This window comes from Haliotis rubra, unplaced genomic scaffold (genome assembly GCF_003918875.1).
Source record: "Haliotis rubra isolate DU_JTF1 unplaced genomic scaffold, ASM391887v1 Scf155, whole genome shotgun sequence".
In the NCBI taxonomy this organism is placed as follows: domain Eukaryota; kingdom Metazoa; phylum Mollusca; class Gastropoda; order Lepetellida; family Haliotidae; genus Haliotis; species Haliotis rubra.
This window is the reverse complement of record NW_025765503.1, coordinates 179085-199506: the sequence shown is the minus strand read 5'-3', so window position 1 is coordinate 199506 and position 20422 is coordinate 179085. Positions and strand designations below refer to the sequence as shown.

General features: G+C 36.9%; 2 protein-coding genes across 11 annotated transcripts in view; one reads left to right on the top strand and one right to left on the bottom strand.

Moving 5' to 3' along the window:
- Window positions 1-622: 622 nt before the first annotated feature.
- Window positions 623-16994, bottom strand: LOC124270812 (ankyrin repeat domain-containing protein 10-like). 10 transcript variants are annotated; one of them, XM_046705863.1, is made up of 7 exons: window positions 16662-16994; window positions 13695-13847; window positions 8897-8988; window positions 7475-7866; window positions 5674-5790; window positions 2336-2469; window positions 623-1292 (listed from the first exon to the last, which is right to left on the bottom strand). In XM_046705863.1, exons 1-7 carry the CDS (start codon window positions 16860-16862, stop codon window positions 1254-1256), a joined length of 1128 nt encoding a protein of 375 aa, XP_046561819.1. In that variant the 5' UTR covers window positions 16863-16994; the 3' UTR covers window positions 623-1253. The 10 variants fall into 10 exon arrangements, with proteins under 10 accessions (XP_046561819.1, XP_046561817.1, XP_046561816.1 ...); XM_046705861.1 differs by lacking the exon at window positions 13695-13847 and adding an exon at window positions 13493-13651 and having other exon boundaries at window positions 2286-2469; XM_046705860.1 differs by lacking the exon at window positions 13695-13847 and adding an exon at window positions 13493-13651.
- A 284-nt stretch (window positions 16995-17278) lies between these two features.
- Window positions 17279-20422, top strand: part of LOC124270790 (sorting nexin-25-like) — a 43560-nt gene continuing 40416 nt past the window's right edge. Inside the window, 3 exon segments of the mRNA XM_046705830.1 lie at window positions 17279-17373; window positions 18084-18338; window positions 20101-20261. Of these exon segments, the coding sequence (XP_046561786.1) occupies window positions 18117-18338; window positions 20101-20261 (383 nt within the window). The 5' untranslated portion in view covers window positions 17279-17373; window positions 18084-18116.

Here is a 20422-nt window from a genome sequence, read left to right as displayed (position 1 = left end):
ATATCGCAATACGTATCGTATCGTGATATTTCTGTATCGTCACACCTCTATCAAATACGCAGTGAATTTTGAAGCTTCCATCATTGTTGACACAATGCTACTGGGCCCTTAGTTCAGATAACCGAAACTTCGTTTTCCGTTTTAGTTTGCCAGTTAACCGCTCAGTGCTGATAGATACCTGACCTGCCTTACCTTGTTTTTTGTCGTTATAAAACAATCACAGTTGATGTCTTGATGAAAGTTCCAAACTGAAGTTAACTCCCAAAAATATGTCCATGACTCCCTCTCATGACACAAGGGAGTCATGATGACTCCTCAATTTATATGCCTAGGGCAAACACTGGCAACTTCAGACAATTGACACTTGCACCTGTGGATCTGCATTATCTATGCAGTTGATATTAGCCACGGTGAAATGTTTGCCAGTGGGACAGTCAATGTGAGTGAGTGAGTTTAGCTTTACGCCGCACTCAGCAATATTCCAGCTATATGGCGGATATATTTCTGTAAATAATCAAGTCTGGACCAGAAAATCCAGTGATCAACAGCATGATCATCGATCTGCGCAATTGGGAACCGATGACATGTGTCAATCAAGTCAGCGAGCCTGACCACCTGATACCGTTAGTCACCTCTTACGACAAGCATGGGTAATGAAGATCAATATTCTAACCCGGACCTTGACAGTCAATGTGATGCTCAACAAATACACATACACAGTAAACTCAACCAGTCACTTTTGTAATTGAAATGGACTCTGATCATGGCATACTGATCACATCAACTTTTCCTCAAGTTTGCTCAGCAGTATCGTCCTCTCCTCAGTGACAATAAGGTAAACGGCACTACTTTTTATATTTGTGCTTAATTTCAAATTGAACAGGTTAAGCAGTGAGACCAGCTGCAAAAGTTAACACTTCTACAAGTAAGAATAAATTAACATGAATCTAAACATGTTTATAATATCAAACAGCAAAACTTTATGCTAATCCAATGACAGGGATGACACTGAACAATAAGTTCTCCTTGGATCTGTAACATAGCTGGCTGTCAAATCCAGAGAACACTGTCTTCTAAAATGACCGCACGGAAGCAAATATTTGTGGAGACCTTGCGTTGTGTTATAAAATAAATATTTAATATTGACTTGCTAATGAGTTGACTAGGAGACTGTCATAACCTTCCTGCATCACCACAGTATTGTGGTGTTCAATCATGCTGCTGGGGACTGGCATACATGGACGATTCAGCTATCACATAAGCTTGCTTGGGTGGCTGGCTTGGGTGGGAATCTGGAAACAATTAGACTTGTATTAATATTTGGAAACTACCTTCATTAAAATCACATTGAAAGAAATATTACTTTAGATAAGAATCTAAGTTCTATATCAAGTGGACATCTTACCATGTACAAAGTAACTGGGATATATCTATTCAGTAGTTCAGGTTTTGATTTACTGTATATAAATAGATATTGTTCTTGCTTCTTTACATTTGTTTTCATGTCATATATTCAACCTATCTATGGTTTAGTGAACGGAGTGAATATGAGTGTGAATGAGTGTATGTGTCAATTTTAATGTTCTATTCAATATTCCATACCCATAGCTTTAATGTCAACCTAACTATTGATATCACCATGCATCAAAATAGCTCCTGAAACTAATAACCTTGCTTATGTTTTCTGAAATTGTCTATGTATCAGAAGGCCAGGCAATACCCTGAGTCTTTGATCTTATCTGTAAGAGTGAGTGAGTTTAGTTTTAAGTCAGCCAAGTCAGCGAGTCTGACCAACCAATCCCGTTAGTCGCCTCTTACGACAAGCATGGGTTACTGAAGATCAATATTCTGACCCGGACCTTCACCGGTATTATCTGCTATGATAAATCTACAAATTCAAACTTTTGTGACAAGCATGAGATACTGGGGACCCATACCATCAAGAAATTGCCAAAGGGATCATACCACGTAGATTTCATATTAGATAAACACTTCTTGTGTTACAAATTTATGGGGTATCCTTGATCAAATTATGGTCCTTGTCTTGTCTTAATCATCCAGGGATCCCCTACAGACAGGGAACCACTGGCTTTCATACTAAATTTCAAACAAATATGAGTAAAATACATTAAGGTCCTATATATATATATATAGTGATGGATTCAAGAAACTGTTATACATTCCATACAAACTTGACTGATGTAGGTATTTTTTTGCACAAACTAAACAACATCAAGTACTAATAACAATAATGCAGACAGGCAATTAAACAAGATTTGCCATACTTTTAGACAAAAGCTCATATCATATGAGAGTGCAGGGCTAAACATTTAACTGGAATGTCTTGATTCTGGCTGATCACATGACAGGTAGAGGATCCACTCGAAGGCATGGGATTGGTAGGGTGGGAAGGTTCATCCGGATCCATGGAGCAAGGGGGGATAACTGTTGCTTCTGTGTGGAAAAAATCTAGGAGTAAGCCAAAGAAATCCTGAGGGTGCCATGAAGGTCATCATGGCAGAAGATGGGTAACAAGAAATAATTCATCACATATGGCAGATTTCATGCATCATGTGAATACTGACTAGAAAAATCCCTCTATTTGTCAGAAAGTATTCAGTGTGGGGGTTTGAAAGTGTCTATTTATGGGAAACTAAAAACCATGTTTCCCTCTTCAAAGGAGCACTATAAATTAGCCAAACGACTCTATAACCTACCTGGCCCACAGCAACAATCACACAAAAGAAACACTCTCTTAGTCAAACTCATTTTTGATAACATTTCAGACTTTGTTGAGACTACAAGTTCAGATTACGGTAGTCGTCATTACTATGCATAAGTGAACCAATAAACAGACAAATAGACTTTTTCATCCAGTTAAGATGGGAAACATTTCACACACAGCACATTATGCTTCTGGATATATATAAATATGAATACATTTTAAAATGATTTACCAAGCACACTGTCAGACAGAATTTTATCTGTCAATTCTGATACAAGGTTATTGATATGTCAATCAGAACTTTGAGTCTTCAAACATGTGCGGACAATATATCAATGTAAATCACATCTTAAATCACATTTCAAAAAGATTTCGGGGGCAGAACCAATGAAGGCAATAACTCATACAGACCCTTTGAGTCAAATGCGCTACGATTGCAAATATCCTAGTGTTAAAACTTCATGAAACCACTTTCATATCATTTATCAGAATTGTGCACACTCTAAAACTTGAATGTAAGACATTTGGGTACTGATAAGGACTTCTTGATTGTTGTGCTCTTTTTCAAAGACTACTTGAATGCATAATAAACCACCACCATAAGCAGCTAGACAAAAGGCGTGAGTGTACATATATATACAGTATGTACATGCGTACTGCTGACATTCAGGATAGGCTTTACACTATATGTTACATGCAGAGTGAGTGAGTGGGATTTTCATGACACTTTGAGTATTACTCCAGCAGTATCAAGTCTGGGACAGAAGTGATGGAGTTTATAGGGGGGTCCTGTTTTGCCGGACGCTTTTGTTATAGATAAAGATTCACTGATGTGCAATAATCCCTTAAACAATAGGGTATTAACTTATAGTCTGTTTCGGCCTAAGAAAGTACACACTGTTTATATTTCACCAATTCAACATTTTTGGTACATTTTATCTTTATGATAAAATTCATAAATACATATTTTGTACATTTTCAGAAAACGAGAAAATGGTAACTGAAGACATAAATAAATATGCATAAATATTTTCTGAACTGAACTTGATCTTGATGGTGGTTGTGTATGTTCCTGGAACTGCTGAGAACAACACTGACGGTGTTGGCCGTTGCAGGACAACCTGTCTTACCACATTTCCAATAAACTCGTCCCTTTTGTGCTCTTAACCCTAAACTTGTGATCTAGATAGATTAAGTGTTTACATACCTCCCCTCGAATTTGGAATGAACTGAATGTTAACTTGAGCATTTGCCATTTTGCAATAAAACATGTCTACATTCTTAATATGCAGGCACAACTTCAGAAATAATCATTGGAATATAATTTGAGTTCACTCAAATTAGTTACTAGAAATCGAGTTCACTCAAAACAAATTGATGCCTTGTAATTAATGAGTTCGAACTCAGTCTGCCAAACGCTCATGTCCCCCAAATGACTATGGGTGACAAATACTCACTGAAAACAGACTATAGCCGGCAAACTAGCAGCCCGTTACTCTTAATTCGTTATCATCACATCAGCTGTCCGGCAAAGTGGGGTATGACCATTTTATATACTGTACAAGGGCCTTCAGTGAATACACGTTATATTATAGTGATAGAGCTACAGATAACTTTTTGGATGAATGAGTTATGTACTCTCTTATGTTCATCTCAATTGGGTATCCTAATTTTCCTTTAAGTAACCACACAAATTGTACTCGCCTCACTCAAACTGAATTGGGTATTTGCCATTTTCCATTGACCGTAAAAATGTAATAAAGTTTAAATGTTAGTGTTTATGATTTACGTTTGATCTGTAATATGAGAAACGATCAGAAAGACTGCAAGTTGTCAAGTTCATGTCCTGAAATAGAACCTCTCAATATACTTCAGCTATTTTATCTATCCACCAGTACATAAGCTAAGATTTGACATTTTTGTGTGTACACAAGAAAGATCACATTTATTGGGTATTTGCAAAAATTCATGCGTACTTGTATGCAATGGACTTAATAGGAATTGAGTTTTCACATAAATATTTGCGTAATTTACGCAGATACGGCAGCTTATCTGTACCTCTGATTGAACATGTTATATTTGGGATTACACTTTATTAGAAAAGTACAGATTCTAGTACTTTGGGGGTGGGGGTTTGAGTCATATTAAGGATACAAACAGAATATGTTTTAACCATTAGATTACCTGACCTACGCAATGTAACACCAATCAAACCAACTTGTGGGAAATTAGACCTTGAGTCTTGTCATCACTCCTTAACACTATACTGATGTGTGTAGAGAGTAGTGTTGGGAATTGGTTAAAATCCCATAATTGATGATTGGTTCATTACCACCGATCAACCATCGAAAATAATTGGTTAGCATCATTTATGAAATTTGTTAATGCACAAAAATAAGGAAAAAACATGTAGTTATTTTGGGGGTTTTTTGTGTGCAAAATTTCACATCTTTAAAGGATGACTAGTATGTTAGGAACATAAATTTCTTGGTGTCTTTAAGATAAATTAAATCATGACTTGGAACGCTTGTAGTGCTTATGAAATGTAACAGACAAAACCAACCTTGTGAAAAATATTGTTGATGAAAACAAGTGTTCCTGAATTGTTTGTTTTTGATTATGAGAAAACATTATCGATTGCTTGGTCGTTTAGTCACTGTGACCAATCTTTGATTATTTCAATTAATCGGATCACCACTAGTAGAGAGTCATTCATTTTTTAATGAAATTAATAAAATGTCTTGCATGTAAGTCCTGTGAACCACTTTACCAACATGTAGCCCTGCACAAAGCAAATATTTACACCATACACATTTCAAGATAAGAAAACATTATAATAATGATGTAATAATAACAAGTTACTATGGTAACAAGTGTTACAGCTAAACCAGCTCACCTCACAAGAAAGAGACAGACAAGTCAGCAGAAGAAAAGTGTAGACTGTGTACCTGGCGAATGACTGTCTGACGTAGTGCTTGGATTGGCGGAGATGGCCAGAATAGCATTGTATGAACTCAGTATATTGTTATTGTGAGACGTGGCCTCAACACGGTGTGAAGGCTGCTCTGTGAAAAAGAAGGAGTCACCTGTGACCATTCTAGTATCACAGTGAAACAATTTGGGGACACAATTCACTGTTATTAGGAAGCATAACATCTCAACTGACAGTTTGTGCAAGAAATGGAAAGCGAAAGCAGTAAGTCGTGATATTAGTGAAGGGAAGTGGCAACTAACAGCATCAGCATTTCAGTGCTAGATATACTGTGAGTGAACATGATTCTGCCCGAGGCTCAGCTACTGCTGGAAATTGAAGGAGATTATGACGGCTTTTTGATACTGTTCATTCAAACAATCTACTATGATGATGTTAATGAGTTAAGGTCTCAAGGCCCCACAACCTGTCTCTTGTCCCTAAGTCAGATGTTATTTGCAAAAATGTGCTAGTGCAATGTGCAATGTGCAAAAAGGAAAGTCTACATTTTAAAAACAACCCTCGCATTTTCTGGTTGAATTATTTTGAAAAAGCATGATTTATAATATTCAGGTTAAAGAAAACAAGATATGGAGTATGTATAAATATAAATTTGTTCACTGACTGCACACTATGCACAAGAATTCTGACATGGTCTGAAAATGACTCCTGTGTGTCTGGACTTACTTCCTTTAGTGTATGAAGTTAATTGTGACTGTATTGGGAGGAAAGCCTTAGGTGATGTAGGAATGAAAACATTATCACTTTTGTGAATACCACAAGCACAGGTCTGGTGCAGATATAACCAACCAGGGCGAATCTTCAATATAAATCCATTATCATTAGGGCATCAGATTATGTTTAAGTCCTATAAAAAGTACCTTAATTTTCAAGTTAACTCTTCATTCCTGCAACTACTCAACACCCAAATACTGATATCAAACACACATTGCCTGTCAAAATATTCATGGAACATGCACAGATGCAGCTACTAGCAAACACACAGAGAATGTTAGTAAGGTCATACTCTCATGATATGGGTGTCAGTATTCTTTCTTACAGTGTTTCAGACTGATGGACTCATTATAGATTAACACACTGATTACCTGTGAAAACGACGGGCCAGTCAAGCAGGTATCACAAATGGAGGTAAAAAGATCCTTATAGCTAAGGCTCGATTTAAAACATGTTAACCTACTTGCACCAGGTGCAACCTAAGATAAAAACCTAGTTGCACCAGACAAATTCCATTTGCACTGCTTTTATTGCAATATGTAATGAAATAGATATGCTGTTGAATTATTTAGATGTTTTATTCAGAAGTTTACTCACTCAAAAATTCAAGTTAGGATAATAACTAGGTTGCACTTTGTAATATTGGGTTGCACCAATGCAAGTAACAAAGTACAAAATCGAGCCCTGTTAAAGGATAGGTCTTTAATAGTGTTAAGAATACAAAAAACCCTGGTTGGGACAGACTGTCTTTACTTTAAGACCAGTGAAAATTTAAAGGCTACAGTTAATTTCTCTGCAACTCAAGTAACTTTACACAAACAACGTGTCCAGAATAAGCTTTGGGCTAGTTAGCAAAAACAATTATGTCTATCCTGTCAGACAATCTGAAACACTGCATTTACAAACCCAACCAGAATATATAAACTACAATACCTAAGTCTACATGTTTGAAAATTTTCCTGAACAAACTCTTTGTTGGTGAATCCCTAAAAAATATGTTGACCAATTTGCTACTTTAATTTTCTAGCATCACAGATACCAACCATCACACCGCCTTCTTTTGAAGACCTCTTCTTCCAAATCATCTCTTCCTCGTTTCATGCCAGAGAAACCATTCTCACCCACATCAACGCCATTGGTAACTTGGTAACAATTCACATGTGTCTTGTGCATAGATTCTTCAGAATGAGTGTCCATATCTATGTCTCCATTTCCATGATGATCCCCATCAAGACGGTCCTTCTCAACATTTTCATCGTTCATGTGATGAGATAACATTTCAGTGTTATTATTATTGCAGATGTGAGTCTGGACGATGTTGGCTGCCATGGACTGCTGTTGAAACTGCAGTGATTTCTCCAGACTGATAGCACACTCTGAATAACCTCCTAAAGAGGCTACCTGCGAGGCAGTATGACCACTGTGATTCCTCAATCTGAAAAATAAACTGTACGTGTTCAGAAAATTGTAGATGTAATCTATGCAGGAATTCAGTGGCTGCAAAATACCCACATGCATACAAATTGTGAATTAATGCAAACATTTTACATTGTCAGTCCTGAGGTAACAAAAATTATAATAATATGGCTGTTGGAAATATAACTGATCCACAGACTGCATGTGACATACGACTGATATACCTTATGTCAATTTATACAACGTAAGACCCATTCAAGGTGTGTATCTCAGCCTTAAGAAGTTTTTGTCACATAGACCGACCCATGAGGCTTGTGTAGAAATAGTCACTAGTTTTGTCACAATGAGTTTGTAGTGGGTCTTTCAAGAATGACTTGATCTTGTAAACTGGTAAAGCTTGCAGCATTACAGCCTTCAAATACTCCGAGTCAGTAAGGGATCACCATGATTCAGTTTCTACTTGTCATCAGCACAATTTAGCACCCTCAGGCCACATAACTAGCGTGCATTCTGAGTGTACGACCCATTGATTTAATTGCAAAACGTACAAAATGCAATTTGAAATTGTTTTCCGATTGAATTACATGATCCTCACTTTCCACTCAAATCTGTTAAAATAAAAATTATTACCTAAAAGTTTTCAGAGCTATGAAATGTCTCAAAAATCACTAGTTATCAATGAGTGATCACAAGTCTTTAAGTCTAGTTCAAGAAACACATAGCTGTCTTGCACTGAACTTAATGTAGGAGTGATAAATATTTACGGGACTCCTGCCAGACAGTGAGTGAGTTTAGTTGTAAGCCTCACTCAGCAATATTCCAGCTATATGGCGGCGGTCTGTAAATAATCGAGTCTGGACCAGACAATCCAGTGATCAACAGCATGAGCATCGATATAAGCAACTGGGATACGATGACATGTGTCAACCAAGTCAGCTAGCCTGACCACCCGATCACGTTAGTCGCCTCTTACGACAAGCATGGGTTACTGAAGATCAATTCTAACCCGGATCTTCACGGGTATGCTGCCAGACAGAATGAGTACATACCCTATAGCAGCTCCCTGTGCCACCAGTAAACTGACACATTCCATACTGCCTGCTCTAGCTGCTTTATGTAGCGGTGTCTCCCCACAGTAATCCTGAAGAAACATTATCAATTGAAACTTTGTTACCTTCCACCATTTGAAAACAAAAGTTAATGACTATTTGGGACATTTAATGCAAAATACCTTTTGAAAACATCCAATACTAAAGCTGATCAAAATTACATGTATATTCCATGTTAATTTGCCATGCATTGCTTGCTTGCTTATCTAGACTGAACATAAAAGATATGTATTAGAGAAAGCTCTCAATAGAAATATATATGTCAGGGTAGAGATTGTGATCTGGTAGAATCTCCGATTCTAGACAGTAGAGAATGCAATCGGAGATTCTACCAGTACCATTTCCAATTCAAATGGCAGAAACTCTGATTGATCTGTGGCAAACAACAAAGATGACAACAATTGTACAAATTTATGGAGTGATGGAGAAGTGTAATAATACTTTGGGAGCAGGGCCTGACGAAGATTATTATAAAAATTACATTCTAAGCAGAAGTGATATTCAGAACTCAATAATGGGTACAATGCAAAAAGGGCATAATCTTTCGATCCGTGCTAGGCCGATCTTTCGTCTTTCCTCGATTAGCAGTTGATGATTAGAGCATCGGAACTTACAGAGTGAAATACGGTAAACTGGTACACTAATTAGCAATTAATAATCCTCACATTTAATTTCACTTTTAACAGATTTATATAATGGAAGTTTGGAATAACTTGATATACTATCAATAGCAATACACCTTTCCTTAAAACTTGAAATAAAACTGTTAATACAACCTACATCTTGATTAACCCATACATAGCCGAATACCTTAGTTTTTTCTATATTTACCTTTAGCTGCCATTTATCACAATAATTACTTTACTTATCGAATGTTTTTTGTAATCCTATAACTGTACTATACACTGCCATGTCGTCAGCAACCAATAACATAAATAACACAGATGGTGATTATCAAGACCAGTGGTGATTTCAAGCTCTGTCATAATGGATACATGAAAACAAAATGCTATACCAAGAACTTTGTCAGATGGGACCTGAAAAATAAAGAATGAAATGTATTTTACACAACTTCTTGTTTATTCACTCTTCTTGTTCATTTATTCTTATATTTGAGTGAAATAACAAAAAAAAAACCCAGGAAGGTGGAGAAATGACCGGCCAGATATATATTTGGGTTAGAGTTATATTTATTTACAATAACAATCACAAATGAAAACAAAGTAACAATGTTTTATTTTCACTTTGTTTGTAAGAATCAAGTTGGACAAACTGTGCACTTTTCAGTGGAAGATGTCATTCTACAATATACGAAAATAAACTTTGTTTTTCTAAATATTCACTTAGATTGCAATCTTTACTAGTAGGATCAGATTTGAGCTTCTACTGGTAGAGATTGCGATTGTATAGGTTTTTCTATTTAATCAGAGACTTCCGCAATCTCTACTGGTAGAATCTCGCAATCGCAATCTCTACCCTGACATATACATAATCTGAATGCATATAAACATATAGAGTCATAGTTATTTTCCTATATACTGAAGTACAAAGCAGATGTTTTAAAAGGCTATCAATTGTTATCCTCTTGCAAGTTCATGTAGTTCAGTTGAGCCCAGCTATTGGTGAGTTAATGTGTCGTAGATGTACTGCCACGATTAATGGTATTGAGCATTGTTGAGAAGCTGACTACTGCAATGTATAGAAAGCAAATCATTATCATGATTATTGCATGTTGCCTGACAGAGGATAGTGATTACCACTATGAGTACCAGCATCCACTGTATTTGCCTTAAAGTTGGGTCCATTTGGTCCAAAACTGAAATGTGGGACCACATTAACAAGTGTAGAAGTGAGCACAACTCACATACCCCCGCTTCCCACTTTGGGACATGGAAATGACTGATATTGATATATATAATGTGACAAGGATCAGCAGCTCACTAGACTTTCTCCTTGACTCTACTAAACTTTATATACATGTTAGATAATAGTTTTGCCATGTACTGATTACAGTAATAATTTATGGAAACATTATTTTTTGTGTATTTTCTGTGGAAACCTGACATACAATTGAACTTGACTGTCTCATGTTGCACACAATGAAGTGGATGTAGATGACGATTGTTATTTTTTAGTACATGGCATATCTGTGGGTCATGATTAACTTTCGTATTAAGTGTGGTGAACCTAGCATGTATAGTTTCCATGATATGCTGTGGCCAGGTAACCATCAAACACATTTTGCACCAAGTCATGTTTCTGTGGAAACAACAACAAAACAAATTCTGAAAAAACTTTAAAATAGCAAAATGCACATCAATGGGTAATGATTAACATATGTGTGAAGTTTGGTGAACCTAGCATGTAAACTTTAAGAGATATGCTCCGGACAAAACCATCAAACACATTTGGCACTAAGTCATGTTTCCATGGAAACAGCAAAAAAAACCCCAAAATTCTGAAAAAACTTTAAAATAGCAAAAGGCACATCAATGGGTAATGATTAACATAGCATGTAAACTTTAAGAGATATGCTACGGACAAAGTTTTGGGACGGAAGGACAGAATGAACGCTAGTGGGAGTATAAATATACTGAAGACAACAAAATTTCTTGCCACAAATGGCAGGGATCTAATGGATATGAATTGCTATATCCTATACTCATAAAATGTGTATGCATACTTGGGAAATAATTTTAAAATATTTGTTTCTTAATTTGTTACCAATTCACAATTTCAAAATTCTTTACTAATATATTAAATAATTAGAACAAATGCTTCATGATCTTGCACTAAAATCTTTTACATTTTACATATTTAATAGTATAAAAGGAGAAAGTAAAAATCAAGCAAGGAATACTTGAGTGCCAGTCATTAGACAATCATTGTCAGGTCACTATGCAATATCTGAAGAACATACAAATATCCCCTCTGTCGGCAGGGGTGTTGGGGTAGCCTAGTGGTTAAAGCGTTTGCTCATCACACCGAAGACCAAGGTTCAATTCCCTTCATAGGTACAATGGTTGAAGCCCATTTCTGGTGTTCCCTCAGTGATATTGCTGGAATATTGCTAAAAGCGGCGTAAAACCATACTTGCTCACTCACTCACCCTCTGTCAACAAAGCCCATTTCTGGTGTGCCTCGCAGTGATATTGCGGAAATATTGCTAAAAGAGGCGTAAAAACCATACTCACTAACTCACAAGCCCATTTTTGATGAATCACTGTAAAGCCATGACTGTTCAATGTCTGATTTTGGACAAAAACTAATTTAAACCCCATGCAATTCCAGTTATTACAGAAGATTTGAAGCCAACCTCACCAACAACAATCCGATAAAATGGCTGAGAGCCAACCAAATAAGTGTTTGCCAGTGATATGGCAATGTCCCCCGCCACTAAAGAATGGAATATCTATATTTACTACTTTTTATTTTTTTGGTCACATACAAGATGCCTGAAATGACTGGTGTCTGCCATAATCACCCAATGTAGGCTGTCAACATAATTGAAAACATTGGATACAACAGTGCGTCAGATATCACTTTAACAAGAGTTTGACAAGTGTTCAAAGTGTCGTGGTGACCTTGAAGATAAGGTCAAGGTCACCAAAGTCGACTGGTGTCTGGGTAATACCCGTATGTAGACTGTCACCAAATTTGAAGACATTGGGTACAACAGTTCATGAGATATCACGTTAACAAGCATCGGGATGTATGGACGGGCGCCGCTGAATACATAGTACCCCGTTCCGCCGGGGGACAACAACCGTCACTGGTACTGCAATCTGTATATTACTTTTACAATAAATCGGTCAGTGCTTTTGTTCAGGAAATTCCAGTCTCACACAATATGATATAGCTTGCTCCATAACATACAAGTATCATATATACAAACTGCTCATTTCTAATGTCAAAATGTGCAGCGTGTTGACAAAGGTTTATGTGTATGAGATGTGATACTTACAATATGAGATTCTAATGTTTGCAGCCTTACATAGGTGAAAAACCTGGCAGCATAGCTGAAATTGCTATGCCCTAAAATAGAACTGCTGAGTCACTTTTGCTGACCATGCCTGCATTGCCAAAATGTTTATGAAAATATCTATTCCATACAATATGAACAGATTACTTCAAACCAGTTATATGACATGGATTCAATTCAAAGGATATTACAGTTCACTAGCACCAAATAGGCTTTATGAACAGATTTTACTCTTAAACACTGACCCTTCATGGATACATGTACTAATATGATAGCATATCTATTAGTCTGGCTCACTGTGCTAAATTTCAGAAGGCAAGGCTTGTCTACAGCTAGCCTATCTCACAGTCCATGAACCATATTATTTTCCCTACTGCCTTGCCCTCCCTGCAATGCTAAAGCCCCAGCTGAAGAAAGTCTTTGATTTCCTCAGGTTCTGAATTTCCAATCTCACAGGGGCGCCTTTTCAATTCAAATGGGTTTATTTGAAAGTATCAAAATTATTTTTATTCAGAGACTAAACATCAGTCTAGTCTACAGCATGCACTATTTACCTGAATACAGGGGTCAGTCCCAGCTTGAAGTACCCACTGCAAGCAGTGGGGGTGCCCTGACATTGCAGCCAGATGAGCTGGAGTTACCTGGGATCGATTCGATCTCACAACTGGGGAGCCATCTTTCGACATTGACACAAGCTTTCTCAGGATATCAAGCTACAAACCAAAGTTAACATTTCAGTTACTATTTGTGATTTACCTGTCTGTTGACGGAAGCACCACAATGTAACAACCATTTTAGGCAGTATATATTGTCATCTAAAGCAGCAATGTGGACAGGGGTTTGGTTGAAGCGAAGAGTAGCGGCATCGCAGCTGGCACCATGCTGGAGTAACTGCATAAGGCACGTCAACTAAAATCACAATGCACACACAACACTTAACTACAAGAAATGAACAGTACTACATACATTAACACAGAGACAGAAAACTTGGACCTTTTCTTCTACATGTTCTCTGCAAAACCTAAACTACATATAAACAAACAGAAATTTTGCAAAGCAAGTCTAAAATTACTTGTTTTATAAAATGAAAAAATAGGTTGCCATTAAAGTACTATGTGCATGTCTAACAGTCTGTAGTGATTTAGCAATATCCACAAATATCCAGATCACCCATTTACAGTGACTTTGGTGGCAAGAAGTAACACAAAGACACATTCCAGATGAGTTATTGATTATTAATGAGGGCAAAGTTATAAACTTTAACCAGCATGATCAGATCAAAAGGTTAAAAAGTATAAGATAAAACCAATGTCTCAAATAGATACCAAACTGAAACTGCTGTGTTATCCAAAAACATTTTCATCTGACATTTTCAAATGTATTACCCCAATATATATTTTGGAATCTTTTTCAATTGATTTTAGAGTTTAACATATTATCTATCTTAATAAAAAGTTATCTGCTGAGACAGAAACATATATAACTATACCAGGGTTTTGGACTAAATAAAAATGTTAAGACTATTTGTTATGAAGAGTCAATATCATGGCAATATATAAGAGTGAGTGAGTATGGTTTTATGCCGCTTTTAGCAATATTCCAGCAATATCATGGCAGGGGACACCAGAAATGGGCTTCAGCAATATATAAGAAAAAGACCTGGTAAATGCTTGAGGTTATGGAAAGCTTGTTTTGCCTAAAACACAAATGGAAAGAAGGATTTGGAAAACCACAACTGTGATCACAGCAAATATGTTGAAGGAAAATCATGAAAAAAGAAAAAGGTAAATTAGAATGAAAGGATATAGTGTGTCAAGTCCTGGACTAGTCAAGTATCGATGGACTAGTACCATTCACCCCAAATCTACTTATTTTACTAGACGCATGTTGAGAATAAGCTGTAGACAAGTTTCATATCACCAATGGTGTATGTTGCTCGTCAGGAAGGTTTTAAATAGTGATCTTTCTTCTCTCACCTTACTCTTCAGAAATTCACACAATGCATGTTATCATGCTTGTCATTACCATTGAAAGAAAAATCAGTTAGGCTGGATCGATTAGCAGTTACAGTGATTTGAAGAAACTCAATATGATCAATTTCAGTAGAATAAGTACTATACTATATGCTTTTGTACAATTAGCCAAGCTTACTAACCTAATGTCTGCATATCTATGCAGTTTATTTACTAAAAAGAAAATATATTGCCCAGGTATTTCCTGGGATACATTTTTGTATATAAAATATAAAGTGGTTATATATAATAAATATACTCATACAACACCTATATATATCTGCCTGCTTATCTCAAATTTGAGATGAGCCTTGGACTGGATCCCAAACTGGAGGGTTTTTGCAGAATTTTTTACCTTTTACATAAAGCATGTCTAAGTTGACATTTGTAAGTATTATCAGTTGTTTATCTCATACCTCTAGTAATAGTATCAAATACATCCATAGTCTCCCATATTATATGAATATTAGGAAACAATTGTGCGGAAATAACATTTTTGAGTGGTTTAACCATGTTTATGTGCTATTCATTATGCTTTCATATGAGGCAACCATGTAACAGTTCTAATATATTGCAAGGGATATTTGGAAATAGAGAAAACATGTATCGATGATAATAACAAATGAAACATTTGGCATAATTGGGCACCATAATTGCACATATAAATTGAAACTCCACATTCCATGTATCTCTCAATGTCATCTGTGATGACAATTAATAAATACCTATTGTCAAAACAAAGTTGGATGATTGATGTTCAACAGGTGTGTATCAATAAATCTTGACAGTTGACAGCAACACATGATGACCAAAGCCTACAGCATTGTTCAACATGTAACATGTTTGGAACAGCACAGATTGTCACAGCCTGAATGTGACAATACAAGAAACAATATCATAAACAATAAACATGGAAAGGTAACCAAACATAACCACGTTCTAAAAAATCTAACAAATAGGGTTCACTGTGCGTGACTTCAACATTTGTTCTACCACTGAAACCTGAATCCATTTCTTTCATGCCTGTAAAGTTGGATAATAAAAGTTGATGCAGTAACCATGTCAGCCAGACAGATAGGTTTTGGCTAGGTGACTATAGCTTTTTGCACCAGCTGGACTGATACACAGATTCTGAGGCATGCGTCCGTCTTTCGAAAATTCAACTCAAAATTGTGTCAAATCTAAAATTCTGTTAAACGAAATATATCAGGTAAAAATACACTTTGCACTTACCAGAGGTTTAACTGACCTTAGTGTTAAATGTAAGAGTAGTAGTATGGCAATTAAATGAAATAAATTAAAAACCTTGGAGAGATTTAAAAGGCTTATCATGGCTTGTACATCTACAAGACAATGCTAGCCGACATCATAACTCTCTCAAGTTGGCTAAATCAAAATTATTCCACCCATGTCTTAAATATACAAGGGTATATGTGTTTTAACACTACCATTGCATTGAGACGTACGCACTAACATTGAGTTGCCAGTTACAATTCACATGTATACATGAAAGTTGCCTCTTCACGTAGACATACTGTTCGACAGCCTCATTTTCTTTCCGGGTTGTATTATTTTCCACTGTTCTAAAAATAGACCGAACGGCCTTGTCAACAATATGCCTACACACTTATCAGCAAAATGTTTTGCCCGGGGTTGAATATAGCCTTCAGTTAAAACTGACAAAAAGTTTGACAATAGCTGAAGTTATTACTTTTCCAAAGTGTGCTGCCCAGTGAACAGGTGTCCATCCGTAAAACCCGTCCTCTTCGTACAGATCAAACCGCCCTGTTTTCAACAAAGACACAGTTCTTTCCATATCGCCATCACGAATAGCAGTGTGCAGTGGATATTGACTTTCCAGCAAAGCCTCGTTCGGCTTGCTCAACCAACTGCTGTCATTTGATTCATCCATGGTTATGAACTGTAACTTCACTGCCCCTAATTTAAATCATGTCCTTATTCCAGCCCGTGAGATTAATTTTGAATGAGTTATCACCCGCCAAACAATCATCAGGGCAGACGACGGGTCATGCTGTGATCCGGGCACCTGTCGGCACAATGAACATATTTTCCTGACTGTATATTCTGAGCTGGTTATTCGTTAATCGCTGTGTACAAGACTTAACTATGCTCCCATAGTACATAAATCTTATAATACATTTGATATTAAAGGCATAATCTGATATACGGAAATTATAAGATGTATGTACATATCAGCCCGCGGACACCCATGTATAATCACATAAATAACTAGTTGTACGTAGGTAGTATACATTAATGTGCGAGAAAGCGCGAGGTTTAAAAACAAGGAAGTGACCTTTGATTTGACCCTTTGTAATAAACATACACACAGTTTCCATCATGTGAAGAGTGTTGACGTTACGTGTGGTGTCACTCGAGTTACGCCTCTCTGTGCAGGCGAGGTAAAGCTACATGTATATGCGCTTCACACATACACTGGTGTTCCATTACGATTTATGTATACAGTACGTATATATTAGATCCAAAGTCAATCTGCACCTGACTTCACCTCGGGCACCTGTCAGATTTGGCTTGGCATAAACAGCGCCTCCATCTGGGAAAAATGTTCGTGACTTGATACTTTTGTAAGACTGTTTTGAATGAATTAATCACAATGAAGATTCCGTAGGCTCAGATGAAAGATGAATGCTTACACGATTGCAAAAGAACTTTCTAGCTGCAGTTTGATCACGCCTGTCATGGCACATATTATTACTACAGTTCTTTTGTATCCACATAAGAATGACGAATTGCAAATTGACAAAATCGTAAATCACAACAGGGGCAGAGAACAGACTTCGGAAAGATTTCCGCCCGTAACACCCATATTTTCTTTAATCACCCTATGCCTAAGAATATAGGACTTTGTTGTTGTTTTTTTATATAAAAAGCCTAGCCTATGCCTACATGCCTACATGCCTGCCTATGCCTATGCCTATGCCTAACCCTATACCCAACCCTAAAACCTAACCCCAAACCTAACCCTAACCCTAAACCCTCGAAATAATCCTAATGAATAGAATACATTTCAAGCAGGGGTTACGGGCGAATTCTTACCCTGACTTCCAGAAATTATAAATCTATAAAATAATTATAATCATTGGTGTTTCAGATACTTAGGATATGAGTGAGATCTAGAGACAGTATGGATTACAAATTGCTGGGTGCTCTAGGAGCTGTGTTTCTGTCCATTCTGTATATTTACAACTGGCTGTCACCATTCCTCTACGTTGGCATCCATGTTGCTGCTGCTGGTGCTGCCTTCTACTACTCCATACAATGGCATCTTGTACAGGGAAAGCTTTACAAGCCCGTCACAACACCCAGACAGGTCAACCTGGCTTCCATTCTGCTACAGAAGATGATGGTATGTGCTTGATGGTCTATCCTTCATCAGTGTTCAAAATTAAGTGTCGATATTAACTGTTACTGTTTTGTTGGAATCATTGTGATTATTTGTAACATATTTGCCAATAGGATCTTTGCTTCAGTCTTGATGTTGTAATTGAGATGGTAATGAGGGTAAATGCTACCGATAGGTTCATTTGCCATGCTTCCTCTGTAAATAAGTCCATCATTGGATGAAATTAATGAATGCCCATGATAACAGTTTCCTACTGTTTAGTTATGGAAGTGGTTTATTATGACCAATTGACCATTGCCTGCAGAAATACCTTTGTATGACTAAAGATTCAAATACAGTAAGAGCAGATCCCTTAGACCCCATGATCTCCTTGAAATAAATATGTTGAATACAAACTTTTTATTACAAATTAATGGTCAAACAAAGTAAATATATATACACAAAATAAAGTCATAAGTGATTTTATCGTTATCTAAAAAGCATCGAACACCTTCCTTAGTCCCACAACCAGCTCATATGCATATTGAAACCCCTGCTTCATTGAGATCTTTGCTGTGATGTCATAGAGGAGGGGAGTCTGCCATTTTCTCTTGTTTGCAGTGCATTTATCAACATGACAATTAGGTTTTTTCTGTTATTGTGTGGCAAAAAGCTGTTTGAGGGAGTGCCAACTATAATGAGGCATTAATTTTTTATAAATTGTAATGTGACAGGTAGAATTGAGTATAATATTGTCATTTGGTTTTCATTTATTTGTTGTAAAATCTGTTCACAAACCTGAACACTCAAAGAAATTATTTCTATGTAATCATTCGTAATGTATGTAACACCACTGAACATCCCTTGTCGGTGAAGGGGACCTATCCTAGAATAGTCACTATCTCATGGAGTAGTGACCACAGCATCTATCCAGAGAGCTAAAGCTTGATGGTTGACCCAGACTGTGTCATACCAAAAGATGTTAAAATTAGTGCTGGAATTGGCATACAACCTGCGATACGATACATCACGATACTAAAATTTTAGTCAAGAAAAGTATTTAGATCTGAATCCCCACACTTGTATGCATTTTGATATAAGGGTGGCAATCGATAATATCATGATACTAAAATCTTTAATTCTAACACGAACTATAAAAACACCTTAGGATCAATACAAAACCATTTTAAATTATTTTGTCAAATTCTGCCAGCGTTTTTCAATGTTCATTCGGAAACGAGAAAATTAAGTTTATACACGAATGTTGTGAATGTAAATAACATGCGAGCGCTATGTCTTACAAAGTTCTTGACGCAAGAATTTCCGAGAAAACGTTTACTTATGAAGGGAAAATAAGTAAGCAAATATTTTAATCATCAAACCAAAGTAAGTCTTTTTTTCTTGACAGATATCGCGATTCGACAATATTCAAAGTTAAACATTGATGTATCGTGGCTCATTTGAAGTTTCGTATCGGGATATACGACAATGTAAAATTTTGTATCGATTCACTGTATCGGTGGCCCATGGATCGATGTATCGATGTGTATCGATGAATCGTCACACCACTAGTTAAAATACATGATGTTACCTACAAGGAGATAAGCCAACACTGGCGAGTGGCAGTTCAGTATCCACGTTAAACCAGCCATCTTGGTTGGCAAACACTGTTAGTCTGGTATAGTACATGGCGCCAGATGTGAAGACTGTTGCTGTAAGATTGAAATAATCCTGAACATGATGGTAAACACCATTTTAACTCCTCTGTGCCTTTGTCTTTAACCAGGAGAAGCAGGCTAAAGTGGAAGAGGCGTCGAGGAAAGTGGTCATCAGCCGGAGTCTGGACAATGCCATCCAAGACATCATGGACCTCGCTATCAATGACTTCATCCTTTCCTGGTACACCAAGCTTGGACAGAACCAGCAGAGATTTGTAAACTCTGTACAGTAAGTTAAACGTTTGTGACATAAAACAGTTCTTTATTGAGACGAAGACATGACAATAGCGAGCCTATGTGTGGGTGAGTTGAGAGAGAGAGAGAGAGTGTGTGATTAATTGTATGGGTGGGTGAGTTGAGAGAAAGTGGGTGGGTGAGTTGAGAGAAAGT